At 47.4% G+C, this 19,615-nt stretch overlaps 1 protein-coding gene across 1 annotated transcript in view; it reads right to left on the reverse strand.

Moving 5' to 3' along the window:
• LOC120049192 (zeta-sarcoglycan-like) overlaps positions 1-6,093 on the reverse strand; it is a 30,200-nt gene extending 24,107 nt beyond the window's left edge. The window contains exons 1-2 of the mRNA XM_038995422.1: positions 5,899-6,093; positions 752-853 (exon numbers count right to left, since the gene is read on the reverse strand). Coding sequence (XP_038851350.1) covers positions 752-853; positions 5,899-6,093 — 297 coding nt within the window. The remainder of the gene's footprint in view (positions 1-751; positions 854-5,898) is intronic.
• Between the last annotated feature and the right edge of the window lie 13,522 nt (positions 6,094-19,615).

Here is a 19,615-nt window from a genome sequence, read left to right on the forward strand (position 1 = left end):
GGGGATTTATTGTACCGGCTTGATTGAAAATTCAGCTGGGACTGTGGTCCCCCTGTAATTGTCTGTCGTCTACACTAGGTTGTGTGTGACTTGTGAGAAACGAAGAGTCCCCCGTTATCCATCTTCCTTTTGATTGAGGGGGAACCTGATACAGTTCTGATGGAGGGCAGGAAATTGGGGAGGAGAGGAAGAGAGTACCGTCTGGAGAAAAAACGTGCAATATCCCCCGGGGCAACACATAGAAATTTTCTAAACTCCATATATAGCAAGTTCTCTATGGCCTAGTTCTGTATTCTTCTGTGGTTAATATATCAATCAACATCAAGCATGATCCATCAGAGCTTAGCAACGGTTTTTTGAAGATCTCTAAGATGATTTCCACTTACATTTATAGGGAGAATCTGGTATCATCATATGATCATTCAGCAGTCCTAATATGAAATTCCATAGGGTTAATTCCAGCATCATCATTAACCCTAGTGCTGATGTTATGGATGTGACTGCTGCTTGCTTAGTGAGTATCGCTTCCTTCCGATTCAGCTCACACCGAGGCTCGAATCCAGGACCTCTGCCTTGCTAGCACACGTGCCCCATCCTTGACAACGCAGCAACAATTTGAGTTATCGGAAAACATCTAAGTCAGCAGTTCCATCGGCGACATTTCAAGCTAACTGTGGAGTGAGCTTATTGTATGTTCTTAACTCCGTTACACTGAGAACAACGGTGGGGTTTAGTAAACAGAGTAGCTTACCCTACTTGACTGGATCTCCTTCACATAAAGGGGAAGAAGAAATTCCGATATTCCCTCCAGTCGTATCCCTTCCCCGTTCACCTGAAGGTTTCCCATTCCGTCCTGCAAAATGTACAACAAAAGTACAGAACAAATAAGCAGCCTAAAGGACAGGAATGTCCTTTAAACAGTTGTCACTCTTTTTTTTACTTCTATAATGACGTTAACATTCGTAACAATGTCATGTCACACCAGCTTTCACACACACGCCCAAAACACATTACCGACGACCCTGTTTGCCAACAATCATGACTTTACTGGCATTGCGTTCGTTTACATCAAGTGCTGTACCCCAGAAGTCGTGAAAGATGTATAATTGCCTGTTTTTTACTCCTGTGTGTAAAGGGAAAGGGGGATACCTAGTCAATTGTACAACTGAATGCATTCAACTGAAATGTGTCTTCTGCAAGAGTCAAGCTGCTGAGCTGCATGTCACTGACATAGCCTGACCTGGACACAGTACAACACCAGGCTGAGCTGCATGTCACTGACATAGCCTGACCTGGACACAGTACAACACCAGGCTGAGCTGCTGAGCTGCATGTCACTGACATAGCCTGACCTGGACACAGTACAACACCAGGCTGAGCTGCTGAGCTGCATGTCACTGACATAGCCTGACCTGGACACAGTAAAACACCAGGCTGAGCTGCATGTCACTGACATAGCCTGACCTGGACACAGTACAACACCAGGCTGAGCTGCTGAATGTATGTCACTGACATAGCCTGACCTGGACACAGTAAAACACCAGGCTGAGCTGCATGTCACTGACATAGCCTGACCTGGACACAGTACAACACCAGGCTGAGCTGCATGTCACTGACATAGCCTGACCTGGACACAGTAAAACACCAGGCTGAGCTGCTGAATGTATGTCACTGACATAGCCTGACCTGGACACAGTACAACACCAGGCTGAGCTGCTGAGCTGCATGTCACTGACATAGCCTGACCTGGACACAGTACAACACCAGGCTGAGCTGCTGAGCTGCATGTCACTGACATAGCCTGACCTGGACACAGTACAACACCAGGCTGAGCTGCATGTCACTGACATAGCCTGACCTGGACACAGTACAACACCAGGCTGAGCTGCTGGATGTATGTCACTGACATAGCCTGACCTGGACACAGTACAACACCAGGCTGAGCTGCATGTCACTGACATAGCCTGACCTGGACACAGTACAACACCAGGCTGAGCTGCATGTCACTGACATAGCCTGACCTGGACACAGTACAACACCAGGCTGAGCTGCATGTCACTGACATAGCCTGACCTGGACACAGTACAACACCAGGCTGAGCTGCATGTCACTGACATAGCCTGACCTGGACACAGTACAACACCAGGCTGAGCTGCATGTCACTGACATAGCCTGACCTGGACACAGTAAAACACCAGGCTGAGCTGCATGTCACTGACATAGCCTGACCTGGACACAGTAAAACACCAGGCTGAGCTGCTGAATATATGTCACTGACATAGCCTGACCTGGACACAGTACAACACCAGGCTGAGCTGCATGTCACTGACATAGCCTGACCTGGACACAGTACAACACCAGGCTGAGCTGATAGATGTTGTGTATGCCTATTACAGGCTACACTGGTGACACTGAGTGACAGGGTAGATGTAGGGGATTACGCTGAGGTGACAGCAGCACACTGAGTGACAGGGTAGAGGTAGGGGATCCCGCTGAGTGACAGGGTGTAGCAGAGGCCCTCAGCCCTCCCTCAACAGCGCCAAACAGTCGCTAACGTGGCAGACGAGCCTTTCGTAGATTGAACGGTTACGCGTAACTGTAGGTGTCCTTAAGAATACATTAGTTTAGGCTACATGATGCGTTATACGGTAAGATCAGCTACAGACAGTTGAGCATTATGCCTTGGTTATGAACAACAGCGTAAGAGCTTATGAAGCTTGTTAACCAATAAGGAAGTGGTGTTGGCAACGCACTAAACTGAGTCATTGAAAAATAAACATTCTCTGTGTACCCGCTGATATGTTTATGGACAGGTTTGTAATATAATGTTGATTAAATAGTGTCACTTGATTTAATGTTAATAATGCTTAATAAGTAGTTACGATTCGCTTATAAATGTGGCATTTTGTGTGGATATTAAGATTACATGTCTTGATGTCTAAAGGGGAGAATCCTAACTTCGACACGTCTCACTTTCACTAAGTCATGCACTGATGCCCCGTAATGTCCAGACCAATGAATCATGTACACAGACAGCTATTGGGGGATGGACTTGTCATTCAAAATAAGCATCACCAGAAGGCTTGTCAGGATACCACACCTCTCCTTATGTATCATATATGTACAAGTATGAATCTACACAGCATTACATCTTCCATACAGCTTATGGGGTTCTAGGTTGGCAGAGATGTTGACGTCTTGAGACAGAGAGTAGTCAAGACACCCACAGCACAGATAACATCTACAGACATACAGTGCTTTCGGAAAAGTATTTAAACCCCTTGACTTTTTACACAATTTGTTACTTTACAGCCTTATTCTAAAATGTATTAAATATTTGTTTCCCTTCATCAATCTACACACAATACCCAATAATGACCAAGCGAAAATATGTTTTTAGAATTTTGGGAAAATGTTTTAAAACCAAAAAACAGAAATCCCTTATTTATATAAGTATTCAGACACTTTGCTATGAGACTCGCAATTGAGCTCAAGTGCATCCTGTTTCCATTGATCATCCTTGAGATGTTTCGACAACTAAATTGATTGGAGATGATTTGGAAAGGCACACACCTGTCTATATAAGGTCTCACAGCTGACAGTGCATGTCAGAGCAAAAACCAAGCCATGAGGTCAAAGGAATTGTCCGTAGAGCTCCGAGACAGGATTGTGTCAAAGCACAGATCTGGGGAAAGGTACCAAAAAATGCCTGCAGGATTGAAGGTCTCCAAGAACACAGTGGCCTCCATCATTCTTAAATGGAAGAAGTTTGGAACCACCAAGACTCTTCCTAGAGCTGGCTTCCCGGCCAAACTGAGCAATCAAGGGGAGGGCCTTGGTCAGGGAGGTGACCAAGAATCTGATGGTCACTCTGACAGAGCTCTGGAGTTCCTCTGTGGAGATGGGAAAACCTTCCAGAAGGACAACTATCTCTGCAACACAGACGGAAGCCACTACTCAGTAAAAGGCACATGACAGCATGCTTGGAGTTTGCCAAATGGCCAAATGGCTCCTAAAGACTGTCAGACCATGAGAAACAAGATTCTCTGGTCTGATGAAACCCAGATTGAATTCTTAGGCCTGAATGCCAAGCGTCACATTTGGAGGAAACTTGGCACCATCCCTACAGGGAAGCGTGGTGGTGGCAGCATCATGCTGTGGGGATGTTTTTCAGCGCCAGGGACTGGGAGACTAGTCAGGATCGAGGGAAAGATGAACGGAGCAAAGTACAGAGAGATCCTTGATGAAAACCTACTCCAGAGCGATCAGGACCTCAGACTGGGGCGAAGGTTCACCTTCCAACAACCCTAAGCACACAGCCAAGACAATGCAGGAGTGGCTTCGGGACAAGTCTCTGAATATCCTTGAGTGGCCCAGCCAAAGCCCGGACTTGAACCCGTTCGAACACCACTGGAGAGGCCTGAAAATAGCTGTGCAGCAACGCTCCCCATCCAACCTGACAGAGTTTGAGAGGATCTACAGAGAAGAATGGGAGAAACTCCACAAATACAGGTGTGTCAAGCTTGTACCGCCATACCCAAGAAGACACAATGCTGTAATCGCTGCCAAAAGTACTTCAACAAAGCACTGACTAAAGGGTCTAAATACTAATGTAAATGTGATATTTCATTTATTAATTTTTTAAATAAATTATCAAAAATGTCAAAAACCTGTTTCTGCTATGTCATTATGGGGTATTGTGTGTAGATTGATGGGGGAAAAAATAATTCAATACATTTTAGAATAAGTCTGTAACTTCACAAAATGTGGAAAAAGTCAAGGGGCACTGTCGGTAACTGCCGAAATAAAGGAAACACTTGAGTAAATTACATAAATTGATTGGGAGCCAAGGAGTGGAGAAGTGATAAAGACGGTCCCGACGTCACAGTATGATGCTGTCTTCAGGGGTTTGTTGACAAAATGGTAGATTGCATACATTAGCCATGAATCGCTTTCAACATTCTGCACTACACAGCTATCCCTGAAGGTGATTAGGAATTTTTTTCCGTTTTGTCGCTTGGCAGCGATATTCTTTGCAGCGATATTCTTTTCACCAGATCCAATTGAAGCAATTGTTTTAATCTTAATTATATACGTATGTATGTGTGTTATCATGCAAAACTTCTAATGTACTTATGAATCAAGTATATCTTAACACAGAACATGCACTTGCTATGTCAAGCGTTATGTTAAATCAATAATTAAATCAAATCTATCCATCTGTCTCTTTAATTTACATTCATTCACCTCATCCATGTAGCACCATCCAAATGTATTTTAGTGGACAAATCCCCCATTAGTATAATAGAGTATGAGCAGACCTGTGCAAACTGGTTCACAATATACTACTATTAAACATTATACAATAGGCTACTGTAAAACATTATATAGTAGGCTACTATTAAACATTATACAATAGGCTACTGTAAAACATTATATAGTAGGCTACTATTAAACATTATACAATAGGCTACTGTAAAACATTATATAGTAGGCTACTATTAAACATTATACAATAGGCTACTGTAAAACATTATATAGTAGGCTACTATTAAACATTATACAATAGGCTACTGTAAAACATTATATAGTAGGCTACTATTAAACATTATACAATAGGCTACTGTAAAACATTATATAGTAGGCTACTATTAAACATTATACAATAGGCTACTGTAAAACATTATATAGTAGGCTACTATTAAACATTATACAATAGGCTACTGTAAAACATTATATAGTAGGCTACTATTAAACATTATACAATAGGCTACTGTAAAACATTATATAAATGGCTACTGTAAACAATATACCGTAGGCTACTGTAAAACAATATACAATAGTCATTGTAAAACATACAGTAGGCTACTGTAAAACATTATACGGTAGGCTACCCACCACAGTGAAATTCATGACCTTTACTATCCACACAGTTAAGGCCAGGTTGACTATCATTATGACCAGCAACAGCGAGAGGAAAAAGTAGAGGAATCTCTTCCTCCACCCATAGAGTCCCACGGGGTAGACGGTGTCACACCTGGGCTGCTGAAGATGGCCCGACTGGGCCTCCAGAACGTACTGTTCCTCAGTCATCTGGAACACAACCAGAGAGAGAGAGGGGCATCTGAGCATTAGAAGCCATGCTAAACGTTTTATTTTTGAATGACATACATACAGGGTTTTTAATACATTTATATTACTGTTCAAAAGTTTGGGGGTCACTTAGAAATGTCCTTGTTTTCTATGAAAACATACATGAAATGAGTTGCAAAATGAATCGGAAATATAGTCAAGATGTTGACAAGGTTATAAATAATGATTTTTAATTGAAATAATAATTGTGTCCTTCAAACTTTGCTTTCGTCAAAGAACCCTCCTCCATTTGCAGCAATTACAGCCCTGCAGACCTTTGGCATTCTAGTTGTCAATTTGTTGAGGTAATCTGAAGAGATTTCACCCCATGATTCCTGAAGCACCTCCCACAAGTTGGATTTGTTCGATGGGCACTTCTTACTTACCATTCGGTTAAGCTGCTCCCACAACAGCTCAATAGGGTTGAGATCTGGTGACTGTGCTGGCCACTCCATTATAGACAGAATACCAGTTGACTGCTTCTTCCCTAAATAGTTCTTGCATAGTTTTGAGCTGTGCTTTGAGTCATTGTCCTGTTGTAGGAGGAAATTGGCTTCAATTAAGCGCCGTCCACTGGGTATGGCATGGCGTTGCATAATGGATGGCGTTGCATAATGGCCTCTTCACTGTTGACATTGAGACTGGTGTATTGCGTAACTATTTAATGAAGCTGCCAGTTGAGGACTTGTGAGGCGTCTGTTTCTCAAACTAGACACTCTAATGTACTTGTCCTCTTGCTCAGTTGTGCACCGGGGTCTCCCACTCCTCTTTCTATTCTGGTTAGAGGCAGTTTGCTCTGTTCTATGAAGGGAGTAGTACACAGCGTTGTACGAGATATTCAGTTTCTTGAAAAGTTCTCGCATGAAATAGCCTTCATTTCTCAAAACAAGAATAGACTGACGAGTTTCAGAAGAAAGGTCTTTGTTTCTGGCCATTTTGAGCCTGTAATCAAACCCACAAATGCTGATGCTCCAGATACTCAACTAGTCTAAAGAAGGCCAGTTGTATTGCTTCTTTAATCAGCACAACAGTTTTCAGCTGTGCTGACATGATTGCAAAAGGGTTTTCTAATGATCAATTAGTCTTTTAAAATGATAAACTTGGATTAGCTAACACAACGTGCCATTGGAACACAGGAGTGATGGTTGCTGATAATGGGCCTCTGTACACCTATGTAGATATTCCATAAAAAATCTGCCGTTTCCAGCTACAATAGTCATTTACAACATTAACAACGTCTACACTGTATTTCTGATCAATTTTATGTTATTTTAAAGGACAAAAATAATAATTTTCTTTCAAAAACAAGGACATTTCTAAGTGACCCCAAACTTTTGAACGGTAGTGTATCTATATATATATATACACACAATATGTAACGGCAGTCTACTTCGTCCTCCTCCTCAGACGAGGAGAGGCGAGAAGGATCAGAGGACCAATGTGCAGCGTGGTAAGTAGACATAATGAATTTAATAGGACAAAACAAAAACACGATACAAACTGACAAAACACACTAACCGTCACAGTCCTTGCTGGTGCAGACAAAACACAAAGACAGGAAACAACCACCCACCATCCCCAACACAAAACAAGCCACCTATATATGATTCTCAATCAGGGACAACGATTGACAGCTGTCTCTGATTGAGAACCATATCAGGCTGAACATAGAAACAGACGAACTAGACACACAACATAGAATTCCCACCCAGCTCACGTCCTGACCAACACTAAACAAGCAAAACACATAAGAACTCTGGTCAGGACGTTACAGTACCCCCCCCCCCCCCCCCCCCCCCCGAGGTGCGGACTCCGAACGCACCCCTAAAACTCAAGGGGAGGGTCTGGGTGGGCATCTGTCCGCGGTGGCGGCTCCGGCGGTGGACGAGGACACCACTCCACCACTGTCTTTGTCCCCCTCCTTAGCGTCCTTTGAGTGGCGACCCTCGCCCACGACCTTGGCCTAAGAATCCTCCCCAAGGCCCCCACATGATTTAGGAGGTAGCTCAGGACAGAGAGGTAGCTCAGGACAGAGAGGTAGCTCAGGACAGAGAGGTAGCTCAGGACAGAGAGGTAGCTCAGGACAGAGAGGTAGCTCAGGACAGAGGGGCAACTCCGGACAGAGAGGCAGCTCAGGACGAATGGCAGCTCCGGACTGAGTGGCAGCTCCGGACTGAGTGGCAGCTCCGGACTGAGTGGCAGCTCCGGACTGGGTGGCAGCTCCGGACTGGGTGGCAGCTCCGGACTGGGTGGCAGCTCATGACTGGGTGGCAGCTCATGACTGGGTGGCAGCTCATGACTGGGTGGCAGCTCATGACTGTAGGGCAGCTCATGACTGTAGGGCAGCTCATGACTGGAGGGCAGCTCATGACTGGAGGGCAGCTCATGACTGGAGGGCAGCTCATGACTATAGGGCAGCTCATGACTATAGGGCAGCTCATGACTATAGGGCAGCTCATGACTATAGGGCAGCTCATGACTGTAGGGCAGCTCTGGCAGCTCCTGACTGGCTGGCGGCTCTGGCAGCTCCTGACTGTCTGGCGGTTCTGGCAGCTCCTGACTGGCTGGTGGCTCTGGCAGCTCCTGACTGGCTGGCGTCTCTGGCAGCTCCTGACTGGCTGGCGTCTCTGGCAGCTCCTGACTGGCTGGCGTCTCTGGCAGCTCCTGACTGGCTGGCGTCTCTGGCAGCTCCTGACTGACGGACGGCTCTAGCGGCTCCTGACTGACGGACGGCTCTAATGGCTCGGGACAGACGGGCGGCTCTAATGGCTCGTGGCAGACGGATGACTCAGATGGCGCTGGGCAGACAGATGGCTCAGATGGCGCTAGGCAGACAGATGGCTCAGATGGCGCTGGGCAGACGGATGGCTCAGACGGCGCTGGGCAGACGAGCAGTGCAGGCGGCGTTGAGCAGACGAGCAGCGCAGGCAGTTCAGACGGCGCTGGGCAGGCAGGCAGCTCAGACGGCGCTGGACAGACGAGCAGTGCAGGCGGCGTTGAGCAGACGAGCAGTGCAGGCAGTTCAGACGGCGCTGGGCAGGCAGGCAGTGCAGGCAGCTCAGACGGCGCTGGGCAGACGAGCAGTGCAGGCGGCGTTGAGCAGACGAGCAGTGCAGGCAGTTCAGACGGCGCTGGGCAGGCAGGCAGCTCAGACGGCGCTGGACAGACGAGCAGTGCAGGCGGCGTTGAGCAGACGAGCAGTACAGGCAGTTCAGACGGCGCTGGGCAGGCAGACAGCTCAGACGGCGCTGGACAGACGAGCAGTGCAGGCGGCGTTGGGCAGACGGCCGACTCTGACCTGCTGAGGCGCACAGTAGGCCTGGTGCGTAGTGCCGGAACTGATGGTACCGGACTGGAGACACGCACCTCAAGGCTAGTGCGGGGAGCAGGAACAGGGCACACTGGACTCTCGATGCGCACTATAGGCCTGGTGCGTGGTACCGGCACTGGTGGTACCGGGCTGAGGGCACGCACCTCAGGGCGAGTGCGGGGAGAAGGCACAGTGCGTACAGGGCTCTGGAGACGCACAGGAGACTTGGTGCGTGGTGCCGGAACTGGAGGTACTGGGCTGGAGACACGCACCACAGGGAGAGTGCGTGGAGGAGGAACAGGGCTCTGGAGACGCACTGGAAGCCTGGTGCGTGGTGTAGGCACTGGTGGTACTGGGCTGGAGCGGGAAGGTAGCGCCGGATATACCGGACCGTGCAGGCGTACTGGCTCCCTTGAGCACTGAGCCTGCCCAACCTTACCTGGTTGCATGCTCCCCGTAGCCCGTCCAGTGCGGGGAGGTGGAATAACCCGCACTGGGCTGTGTTGGCGAACCGGGGACACCATGCGTAAGGCTGGTGCCATGTACACCGGCCCGAGGAGACGTACTGGAGGCCAGATATGTAGAGCCGGCTTCATGGCACTTGGCTCAATGCTCACTCTAGCCTGCCCAGTGCGGGGAGGTGGAATAACCCGCACCGGGCTATGCACCCGTACAGGAGACACCGTGCGCTCTTCCGCATAACACGGTGTCTGCCCGTACTCCCGCTCTCCACGGTAAGCATGGGAAGTGGGCGCAGGTTTCCTACCTACCTTCGCCACACTACCCTTTAGCCCCCCAATAAATTTTTGGGGTTTCTTCACGGGCTTCCAGCCACGCTTCCGTGCTGCCTCCTCATACCACCGCTCCTTGGCTTTAGCTGCCTCCATCTCTTCCCGAGAGCGGCGATATTCTCCAACCTTAGCCCAGGGTCCTTCTCCGTTCAATATTTGCTCCCATGACCATTCCTCCTGGTACCGCTGCTGCTGTCGCTGCTGCCCGTTCTCACGCTGCTTGATCCGGGTTTGGTGGGTGGTTCTGTAACGGCAGTCTACTTCGTCCTCCTCCTCAGACGAGGAGAGGCGAGAAGGATCAGAGGACCAATGTGCAGCGTGGTAAGTAGACATAATGAATTTAATAGGACAAAACAAAAACACGATACAAACTGACAGAACACACTAACCGTCACAGTCCTTGCTGGTGCAGACAAAACACAAAGACAGGAAACAACCACCCACCATCCCCAACACAAAACAAGCCACCTATATATGATTCTCAATCAGGGACAACGATTGACAGCTGTCTCTGATTGAGAACCATATCAGGCTGAACATAGAAACAGACGAACTAGACACACAACATAGAATTCCCACCCAGCTCACGTCCTGACCAACACTAAACAAGCAAAACACATAAGAACTCTGGTCAGGACGTTACACAATACCAGTCAAAAGTTTTAGAACACCTACTCATTTAAGGGTTTTTCTTTATTTTTATTATTTTCTACATTGTATAATAATAGTGAAGACACCAAAACTATAAAACAACACATATGGAAGTAACCAAAAAAATGTTAAACAAATCGTAATATATTTTATATTTGATATTCTTCAAATAGCCACCCTTTGCCTTGATGGCAGCTTTCATCAGGATTTTGGAAAAACTCCCGCAACCCCATTTTCATATCAGGCGACCCCACATTGGGTAGCGACCCCTAGTTTGGGAACCGCTGGTCTAGATGAATCCAGTCTTTTAACCTTAGCTGGTTCCTCCTCATAATGACAGTTTGGGTCATGTTGTCTGTCGAGCAGTGGGGGGGGGGGGGGGGGGGGGCATATGTCTCACCAATGTAAGTTGGGACTTTGCAGTGAATACAAATTAACCATATCATTGGACTAGAAAGGTCAGTGAGTCTAATTATGCCGCTGATACACTTCACGGAAGATAACTACGAGAGATGAGTGTGAGTGCACCCGAGAACTAGAGGGACAGGCCTTTTGAGTCACACTAAATAATGATTAGATATATACGCAGCTGTAATGTATAGTATTTTGCTCTCAAATCATTTATCCATCAAAATAAATGTATAAAACAAAAATTAAATTCAGTCTTTCTTGTTCATTATCATAAACAGTGTACGCATTACGTAGAGGACAAAACCCGCACATTCTGTTTTTTAGGGGAATATCTTTGGCTGGTTCAAAATACTTAGATACTAGCAGAATAAAATCCTTTAACAGTAGTGGAATTTAAAGGCCCTCAGGGGTACGGAAACAGTTTACAGTTCTCTCTTTAATCCGACGTGTCACAGCAGGACAACTCCATAGTCTATTTTGAATCCTCTGTTGCTAGGGGAAATGACTCTTCTGCCCCTCTAATTTCTATGGCAACCCACTGTTCCCAAAACGCTGGTAGCTAGATGCTACAATTTCTTTGCAGAGTTGAATGCATACTGTACCCTAGCCCGTCATGCATGCTAAAGCTCAGGCATTCACAGAGCAAATGGAATAGAGCATAGCAGGCAGTGGTGGTGCTTTGTCAATCTGTAGACATGTAGAACATGACCCATGGAGTATGAGCCAATAGCACCTATTATCTACTACTGGCACAAGTGGTTTCTTTCGAGACAACCCTTTACGGAACTGTGAGGATGAAGTCAGGACAGCATCGTTCCCTGTATGAAGTCAGGACAGCATCGTTCCCTGTATGAAGTCAGGACAGCATCGTTCCCTGTATGAAGTCAGGACAGCATCGTTCCCTGTATGAAATCAGGACAGCATCGTTCCCTGTATGAAGTCAGGACAGCATCGTTCCCTGTATGAAGTCAGGACAGCATTGTTCCCTGTATGAAATCAGGACAGCATCGTTCACAGTATGAAGTCAGGACAGCATCGTTCCCTGTATGAAGTCAGGACAGCATCGTTCCCTGTATGAAGTCAGGACAGCATCGTTCCCAGTATGAAGTCAGGACAGCATCGTTCCCAGTATGAAGTCAGGACAGCATCGTTCCCAGTATGAAGTCAGGACAGCATCGTTCCCTGTATGAAGTCAGGACAGCATCGTTCCCAGTATGAAGTCAGGACAGCATCGTTCCCTGTATGAAGTCAGGACAGCATCGTTCCCTGTATGAAATCAGGACAGCATCGTTCACTGTATGAAGTCAGGACAGCATCGTTCCCAGTATGAAGTCAGGACAGCATCGTTCCCAGTATGAAGTCAGGACAGCATCGTTCCCAGTATGAAGTCAGGACAGCATCGTTCCCAGTATGAAGTCAGGACAGCATCGTTCCCAGTATGAAGTCAGGACAGCATCGTTCCCTGTATGAAGTCAGGACAGCATCGTTCCCTGTATGAAGTCAGGACAGCATCGTTCACTGTATGAAGTCAGGACAGCATCGTTCCCAGTATGAAGTCAGGACAGCATCGTTCCCAGTATGAAGTCAGGACAGCATCGTTCCCTGTATGAAGTCAGGACAGCATCGTTCCCAGTATGAAGTCAGGACAGCATCGTTCCCTGTATGAAGTCAGGACAGCATCGTTCCCAGTATGAAGTCAGGACAGCATCGTTCCCAGTATGAAGTCAGGACAGCATCGTTCCCTGTATGAAGTCAGGACAGCATTGTTCCCTGTATGAAATCAGGACAGCATCGTTCCCAGTATGAAGTCAGGACAGCATCGTTCCCAGTATGAAGTCAGGACAGCATCGTTCCCAGTATGAAGTCAGGACAGCATCGTTCCCAGTATGAAGTCAGGACAGCATCGTTCACTGTATGAAGTCAGGACAGCATCGTTCCCAGTATGAAGTCAGGACAGCATCGTTCCCTGTATGAAGTCAGGACAGCATCGTTCCCAGTATGAAGTCAGGACAGCATCGTTCCCAGTATGAAGTCAGGACAGCATCGTTCCCTGTATGAAGTCAGGACAGCATTGTTCCCTGTATGAAATCAGGACAGCATCGTTCCCAGTATGAAGTCAGGACAGCATCGTTCCCAGTATGAAGTCAGGACAGCATCGTTCCCAGTATGAAATCAGGACAGCATCGTTCCCAGTATGAAATCAGGACAGCATCGTTCACTGTATGAAGTCAGGACAGCATCGTTCCCAGTATGAAGTCAGGACAGCATCGTTCCCTGTATGAAGTCAGGACAGCATCGTTCCCAGTATGAAGTCAGGACAGCATCGTTCCCTGTATGAAGTCAGGACAGCATCGTTCCCTGTATGAAGTCAGGACAGCATCGTTCCCAGTATGAAGTCAGGACAGCATCGTTCCCAGTATGAAGTCAGGACAGCATCGTTCCCAGTATGAAGTCAGGACAGCATCGTTCCCTGTATGAAGTCAGGACAGCATCGTTCCCAGTATGAAGTCAGGACAGCATCGTTCCCTGTATGAAGTCAGGACAGCATCGTTCCCAGTATGAAGTCAGGACAGCATCGTTCCCAGTATGAAGTCAGGACAGCATCGTTCCCAGTATGAAGTCAGGACAGCATCGTTCACTGTATGAAGTCAGGACAGCATCGTTCACTGTATGAAGTCAGGACAGCATCGTTCCCAGTATGAAGTCAGGACAGCATCGTTCCCAGTATGAAGTCAGGACAGCATCGTTCCCTGTATGAAATCAGGACAGCATCGTTCCCAGTATGAAGTCAGGACAGCATCGTTCCCAGTATGAAGTCAGGACAGCATCGTTCCCTGTATGAAGTCAGGACAGCATCGTTCACTGTATGAAGTCAGGACAGCATCGTTCCCTGTATGAAGTCAGGACAGCATCGTTCCCTGTATGAAGTCAGGACAGCATCGTTCCCAGTATGAAGTCAGGACAGCATCGTTCACTGTATGAAGTCAGGACAGCATCGTTCACTGTATGAAGTCAGGACAGCATCGTTCCCAGTATGAAGTCAGGACAGCATCGTTCCCTGTATGAAGTCAGGACAGCATCGTTCCCAGTATGAAGTCAGGACAGCATCGTTCCCTGTATGAAGTCAGGACAGCATCGTTCCCTGTATGAAGTCAGGACAGCATCGTTCCCAGTATGAAGTCAGGACAGCATCGTTCACTGTATGAAGTCAGGACAGCATCGTTCCCTGTATGAAGTCAGGACAGCATCGTTCACTGTATGAAGTCAGGACAGCATCGTTCCCAGTATGAAGTCAGGACAGCATCGTTCACTGTATGAAGTCAGGACAGCATCGTTCCCTGTATGAAGTCAGGACAGCATCGTTCACTGTATGAAGTCAGGACAGCATCGTTCCCAGTATGAAGTCAGGACAGCATCGTTCCCTGTATGAAGTCAGGACAGCATCGTTCCCAGTATGAAGTCAGGACAGCATCGTTCCCTGTATGAAGTCAGGACAGCATCGTTCCCAGTATGAAGTCAGGACAGCATCGTTCCCTGTATGAAGTCAGGACAGCATCGTTCCCTGTATGAAGTCAGGACAGCATCGTTCCCTGTATGAAGTCAGGACAGCATCGTTCCCTGTATGAAGTCAGGACAGCATCGTTCCCTGTATGAAGTCAGGACAGCATCGTTCCCTGTATGAAGTCAGGACAGCATCGTTCCCTGTATGAAGTCAGGACAGCATCGTTCCCTGTATGAAGTCAGGACAGCATTTTGCAGTGTTTTTCTACAGCAATGGCACACTGTAGGTGAGGGTATTTGAAGTCAAGGTAGAAAATGATTAACATTGAAATATGATGAGTAACTTTCTCTTGCTTTACTTCCCTATCAATCCCTTCAGTCAACGTTTACCAAGATAACTTTGTGCTGGTTTTACTTCAGGACGGGGACTGTGGTGACCTCCCAGCATTGAGAACATACATTGCAGCCAAGCGAACCAAGCTAGCGATTACACAGCAGTCATTCTACCTCCATCGGCACAGCTCATCTCCACCAATTAGCGGTGAGAGTGATAGGGTACACACTGTTTTGAATCAAACAACGACGCACTGCGAAGGCAGCAAAACGCAGCTGAGAAACATTCAATGAAAGAAAATTAGATGCTATTAATGCCTACTGATATTAATCAGCAGAATCGCCTCCTGGATGCTCTCTCTCTCCGTGATGCCGTGGGCGTCCCACTTCGCCTCCTGCATGCTCTCTCTCTCCGTGATGCCGTGGGCGTCCCACTTCGCCTCCTGCATGCTCTCTCTCTCCGTGATGCCGTGGGCGTCCCACTACACCTCCTGCATGCTCTCTCTCTCTGTGATGCCGTGGGCGTCCCACTTCGCCTCCTGCATGCTCTCTCTCTCTCTGTGATGCCACGGGCGTCCCACTACACCTCCTGCATGGTCTCTCTCTCTCTCTCCGTGATGCCGTGGGTGTCCCACTATCCCTCCTGAATGCTCTCTCTCTCTCTCTGTGATGCCACGGGCGTCCCACTACACCTCCTGCATGCTCTCTCTCTCTCTGTGATGCCACGGGCGTCCCACTACGCCTCCTGGATGCTCTCTCTCTCCGTGATGCCACGGGCGTCCCACTACGCCTCCTGGATGCTCTCTCTCTCTCTCTGTGATGCCCCGGGCGTCCCGCTACGCCTCCTGGATGCTCTCTCTTTCTCTCTGTGATGCCACGGGCGTCCCACTAGCCTCCTGCATAGACTCTCTCTCCATTGATGCCACGGGCGTCCCACTACGCCTCCTGGATGCTCTCTCTCTCTCTCAGTAATGCCACGGGCGTCCCACTAGCCTCCTGCATGGTCTCTCTCTCCGTGATGCCACGGGCGTCCCACTACGCCTCCTGGATGCTCTCTCTCTCCGTGATGCCGCGGGCGTCCCACTACGCCTCCTGGATGCTCTCTCTCTCTCTCTGTGATGCCACGGGCGTCCCACTACGCCTCCTGGATGCTCTCTCTCTCTCTCTGTGATGCCACGGGCGTCCCACTAGCCTCCTGCATGGTCTCTCTCTCCGTGATGCCACGGGCGTCCCACTAGCCTCCTGCATGGTCTCTCTCTCCGTGATGCCGTGGGCGTCCCACTACGCCTCCTGCATGGTCTCTCTCGCCGTGATGCCACGGGCGTCCCACTACGCCTCCTGGATGCTCTCTCTCCGTGATGCCACGGGCGTCCCACTACGCCTCCTGGATGCTCTCTCTCTCTCTCTGTGATAACACGGGCGTCCCACTAGCCTCCTGGATGCTCTCTCTCTCCGTGATGCCACGGGCGTCCCACTACGCCTCCTGGATGCTCTCTCTCTCTCTCTGTGATGCCACGGGCGTCCCACTACGCCTCCTGGATGCTCTCTCTCCGTGATGCCGTGGGCGTCCCACTATGCCTCCTGGATGCTCTCTCTCTGTGATGCCACGGGCGTCCCACTTCGCCTCCTGCATGCTCTTTCTCTCTCTCCGTGATGCCGTGGGCGTCCCACTAGCCTCCTCCGCCAGAGGTAAGAAAACATTGGAGAAGGACTAATGACTTGAGTCTCTCCCACTACTTTCTTCTGTCCTGCATGTAACCAACCACGAAGGCAGCAATGGGAAAGTGGATAGACACAATAACAGCAGTAGTTAGATGTAAAACAGCAATACCCCAAAATGTTAACTTGGACTGGTCCTAAATCTATGACTGCCCAAGTTCTTTCAGCAAAAGGCAACAGTTATTCAATTGAATGAAACAATATGGATGCCAGGAAATCAGCTCCAAGTGATTAAAATGTTATACATCTGTTCCCAAGTATTCCCAGGTATAATAGATAGATATATGTGATTGTATACAAACGTAAGCAAGGTTTGAAATAATTATGTTTTAGTCAAATATTATATCTGTTTTGGGCTTCTTGCGGTCGATTTGCAGTCTACAAATGATTTGTAATTATGTTCCAGTCCCCTGACCATACGCTGAAGAAAAGAAAATCAACCCACGGCTGAATGTAGTTGATGATCCATGGTCTGGAAGCCAATATGTCAGATGGATAAAAAAAGATTGTGTTGCATTGGTCTTGAAAAGAATGTAATGTCTGTAAATCAAGCTATTGATGAAGACATTCCCCTCCATCAGGGCCAGTATTGATGTAGCGATCAAAGAGCTGACACCCCTGTGGTTGTTGCTGTTCTCCATAGTGGATTGACTAATCCAGCTGTTCTCAATAGTGGATTGACTAATCCAGCTGTTCTCAATAGTGGATTGACTAATCCAGCTGTTCTCAATAGTGGATTGACTAATCCAGCTGTTCTCAATAGTGGATTGACTAATCCAGCTGTTCTCAATGTGGATTGACTAATCCAGCTGTTCTCAATAGTGGATTGACTAATCCAGCTGTTCTCAATAGTGGATTGACTAATCCAGCTGTTCTCAATAGTGGATTGACTAATCCAGCTGTTCTCAATAGTGGATTGACTAATCCAGCTGTTCTCAATAGTGGATTGACTAATCCAGAGTTTGGCTTTATAAAGTTCTATCTGCAAGAAGAGGATTCTGAGATAACTGGCTTTAAAGTTCCAAACCCTTGTTGGTTTGAACGGCGTCAGCGATTTTAATCTTGTATTCTTTTGAATTTAACAACATGAATTGAGCTATTCAGAGTACTATATAGGTAGAGAACATTGAACAGAACAAGGGTATGTCAGTAACTCAATATTTACAAAAATGCAGATAGAACCTTATAGTCCCAAACTCTCGTAATGTGAAGTCCAATTTTGTTGGCTCCATCACAGTCGAAATAGACAATAAAGTGAGATACTGCCGCTTTGAACTGTGACATTTTGTTCTCTGTGCCCTTTTCCTGTCTACAGACGGCTAGCCTTTTCCTGTCTATAGACGGCTAGCCTTTTCCTGTCTACAGAAGGCTGTCCTTTTCCTGTCTACAGACGGCTAGCCTTTTCCTGTCTACAGACGGCTAGCCTTTTCCTGTCTATAGACGGCTAGCCTTTTCCTGTCTACAGAAGGCTGTCCTTTTCCTGTCTACAGACGGCTAGCCTTTTCCTGTCTACAGATGGCTAGCCTTTTCCTGTCTACAGACGGCTAGCCTTTTCCTGTCTATAGACGGCTATCCTTTTCCTGTCTACAGACGGCTGTCCTTTTCCTGTCTATAGACAGCTGTCCATTTCCTGTTTACAGACGGCTGTCCATTTCCTGTTTACAGATGGCTGTCCATTTCCTGTCTACAGACGGCTGTCCATTTCCTGTCTACAGACGGCTGTCCATTTCCTGTCTACAGACGGCTGTCCATTTCCTGTCTACAGACGGCTGTCCTTTTCCTGTCTATAGACAGCTGTCCATTTCCTGTTTACAGACGGCTGTCCATTTCCTGTTTACAGATGGCTGTCCATTTCCTGTCTACAGACGGCTGTCCATGTCCTGTCTACAGACGGCTGTCCATTTCCTGTCTACAGACGGCTGTCCATTTCCTGTCTACAGACGGCTGTCCATTTCCTGTCTACAGACGGCTGTCCATTTCCTGTCTACAGACGGCTGTCCATTTCCTGTCTACAGACGGCTGTCCATTTCCTGTCTACAGACGGCTGTCCATTTCCTGTCTACAGATGGCTGTACACTTTTACTAGCGTGTTAATTTTTTAAGAGATGAAGGCACTCCAGTAAGTTCACTGCTAGTGCTAGGAAAGGTCTTTGTTGTTCAAAAGGTGCATCCTGAAAAGGCTGTGAGAAGTTGGTTTCTCTGTTCTGTACAAGTTTTTATATCACGTCACCTGTTATAACAGTGTTATGATCAACAGCTCAGATAAAGTGTTTGTTTTTCATTTGCTTAATTATTTTCAGATTCAAATTGACCCTTCATGATAGACCGATGATGTAAAGCCCACAGCTTCTTCCCTTTACCTGTTTTAATAATAGGTGCTTTAATTAGGAACTTTGTGGAATTTGGCGACAACAGCACACAGACAGCCAGCGTAGATGTTGTTGAGGAGGTTAAGGGATTAATTTAATTTCCCTCTCAGGCTTTACGGAAGTGAAAATCGAAAGAAACTACAAAGTGCTGATGTAAACAGTCAGACTCTCATCCACAGTACACTGGCTTTCCATGCTAATCCCCTGCAAACCCTCAGGGAGCTCCATTTAGGATGTCGCCCCATGGAGGACACATTTGCATTTAGCAAACGATCAGAGGGGAAGTGTCACATTTATATTATAATTCCAGACAGGAAATTGTCCGTAAAAAAGCCTATATATCTCCAGTAACTGTGCAGTTACTGTGGGTAGGCTGTCTATGAGCCACAGGATTGGTA

This window comes from Salvelinus namaycush, chromosome 6 (assembly GCF_016432855.1).
Source record: "Salvelinus namaycush isolate Seneca chromosome 6, SaNama_1.0, whole genome shotgun sequence".
NCBI lineage: Eukaryota > Metazoa > Chordata > Actinopteri > Salmoniformes > Salmonidae > Salvelinus > Salvelinus namaycush.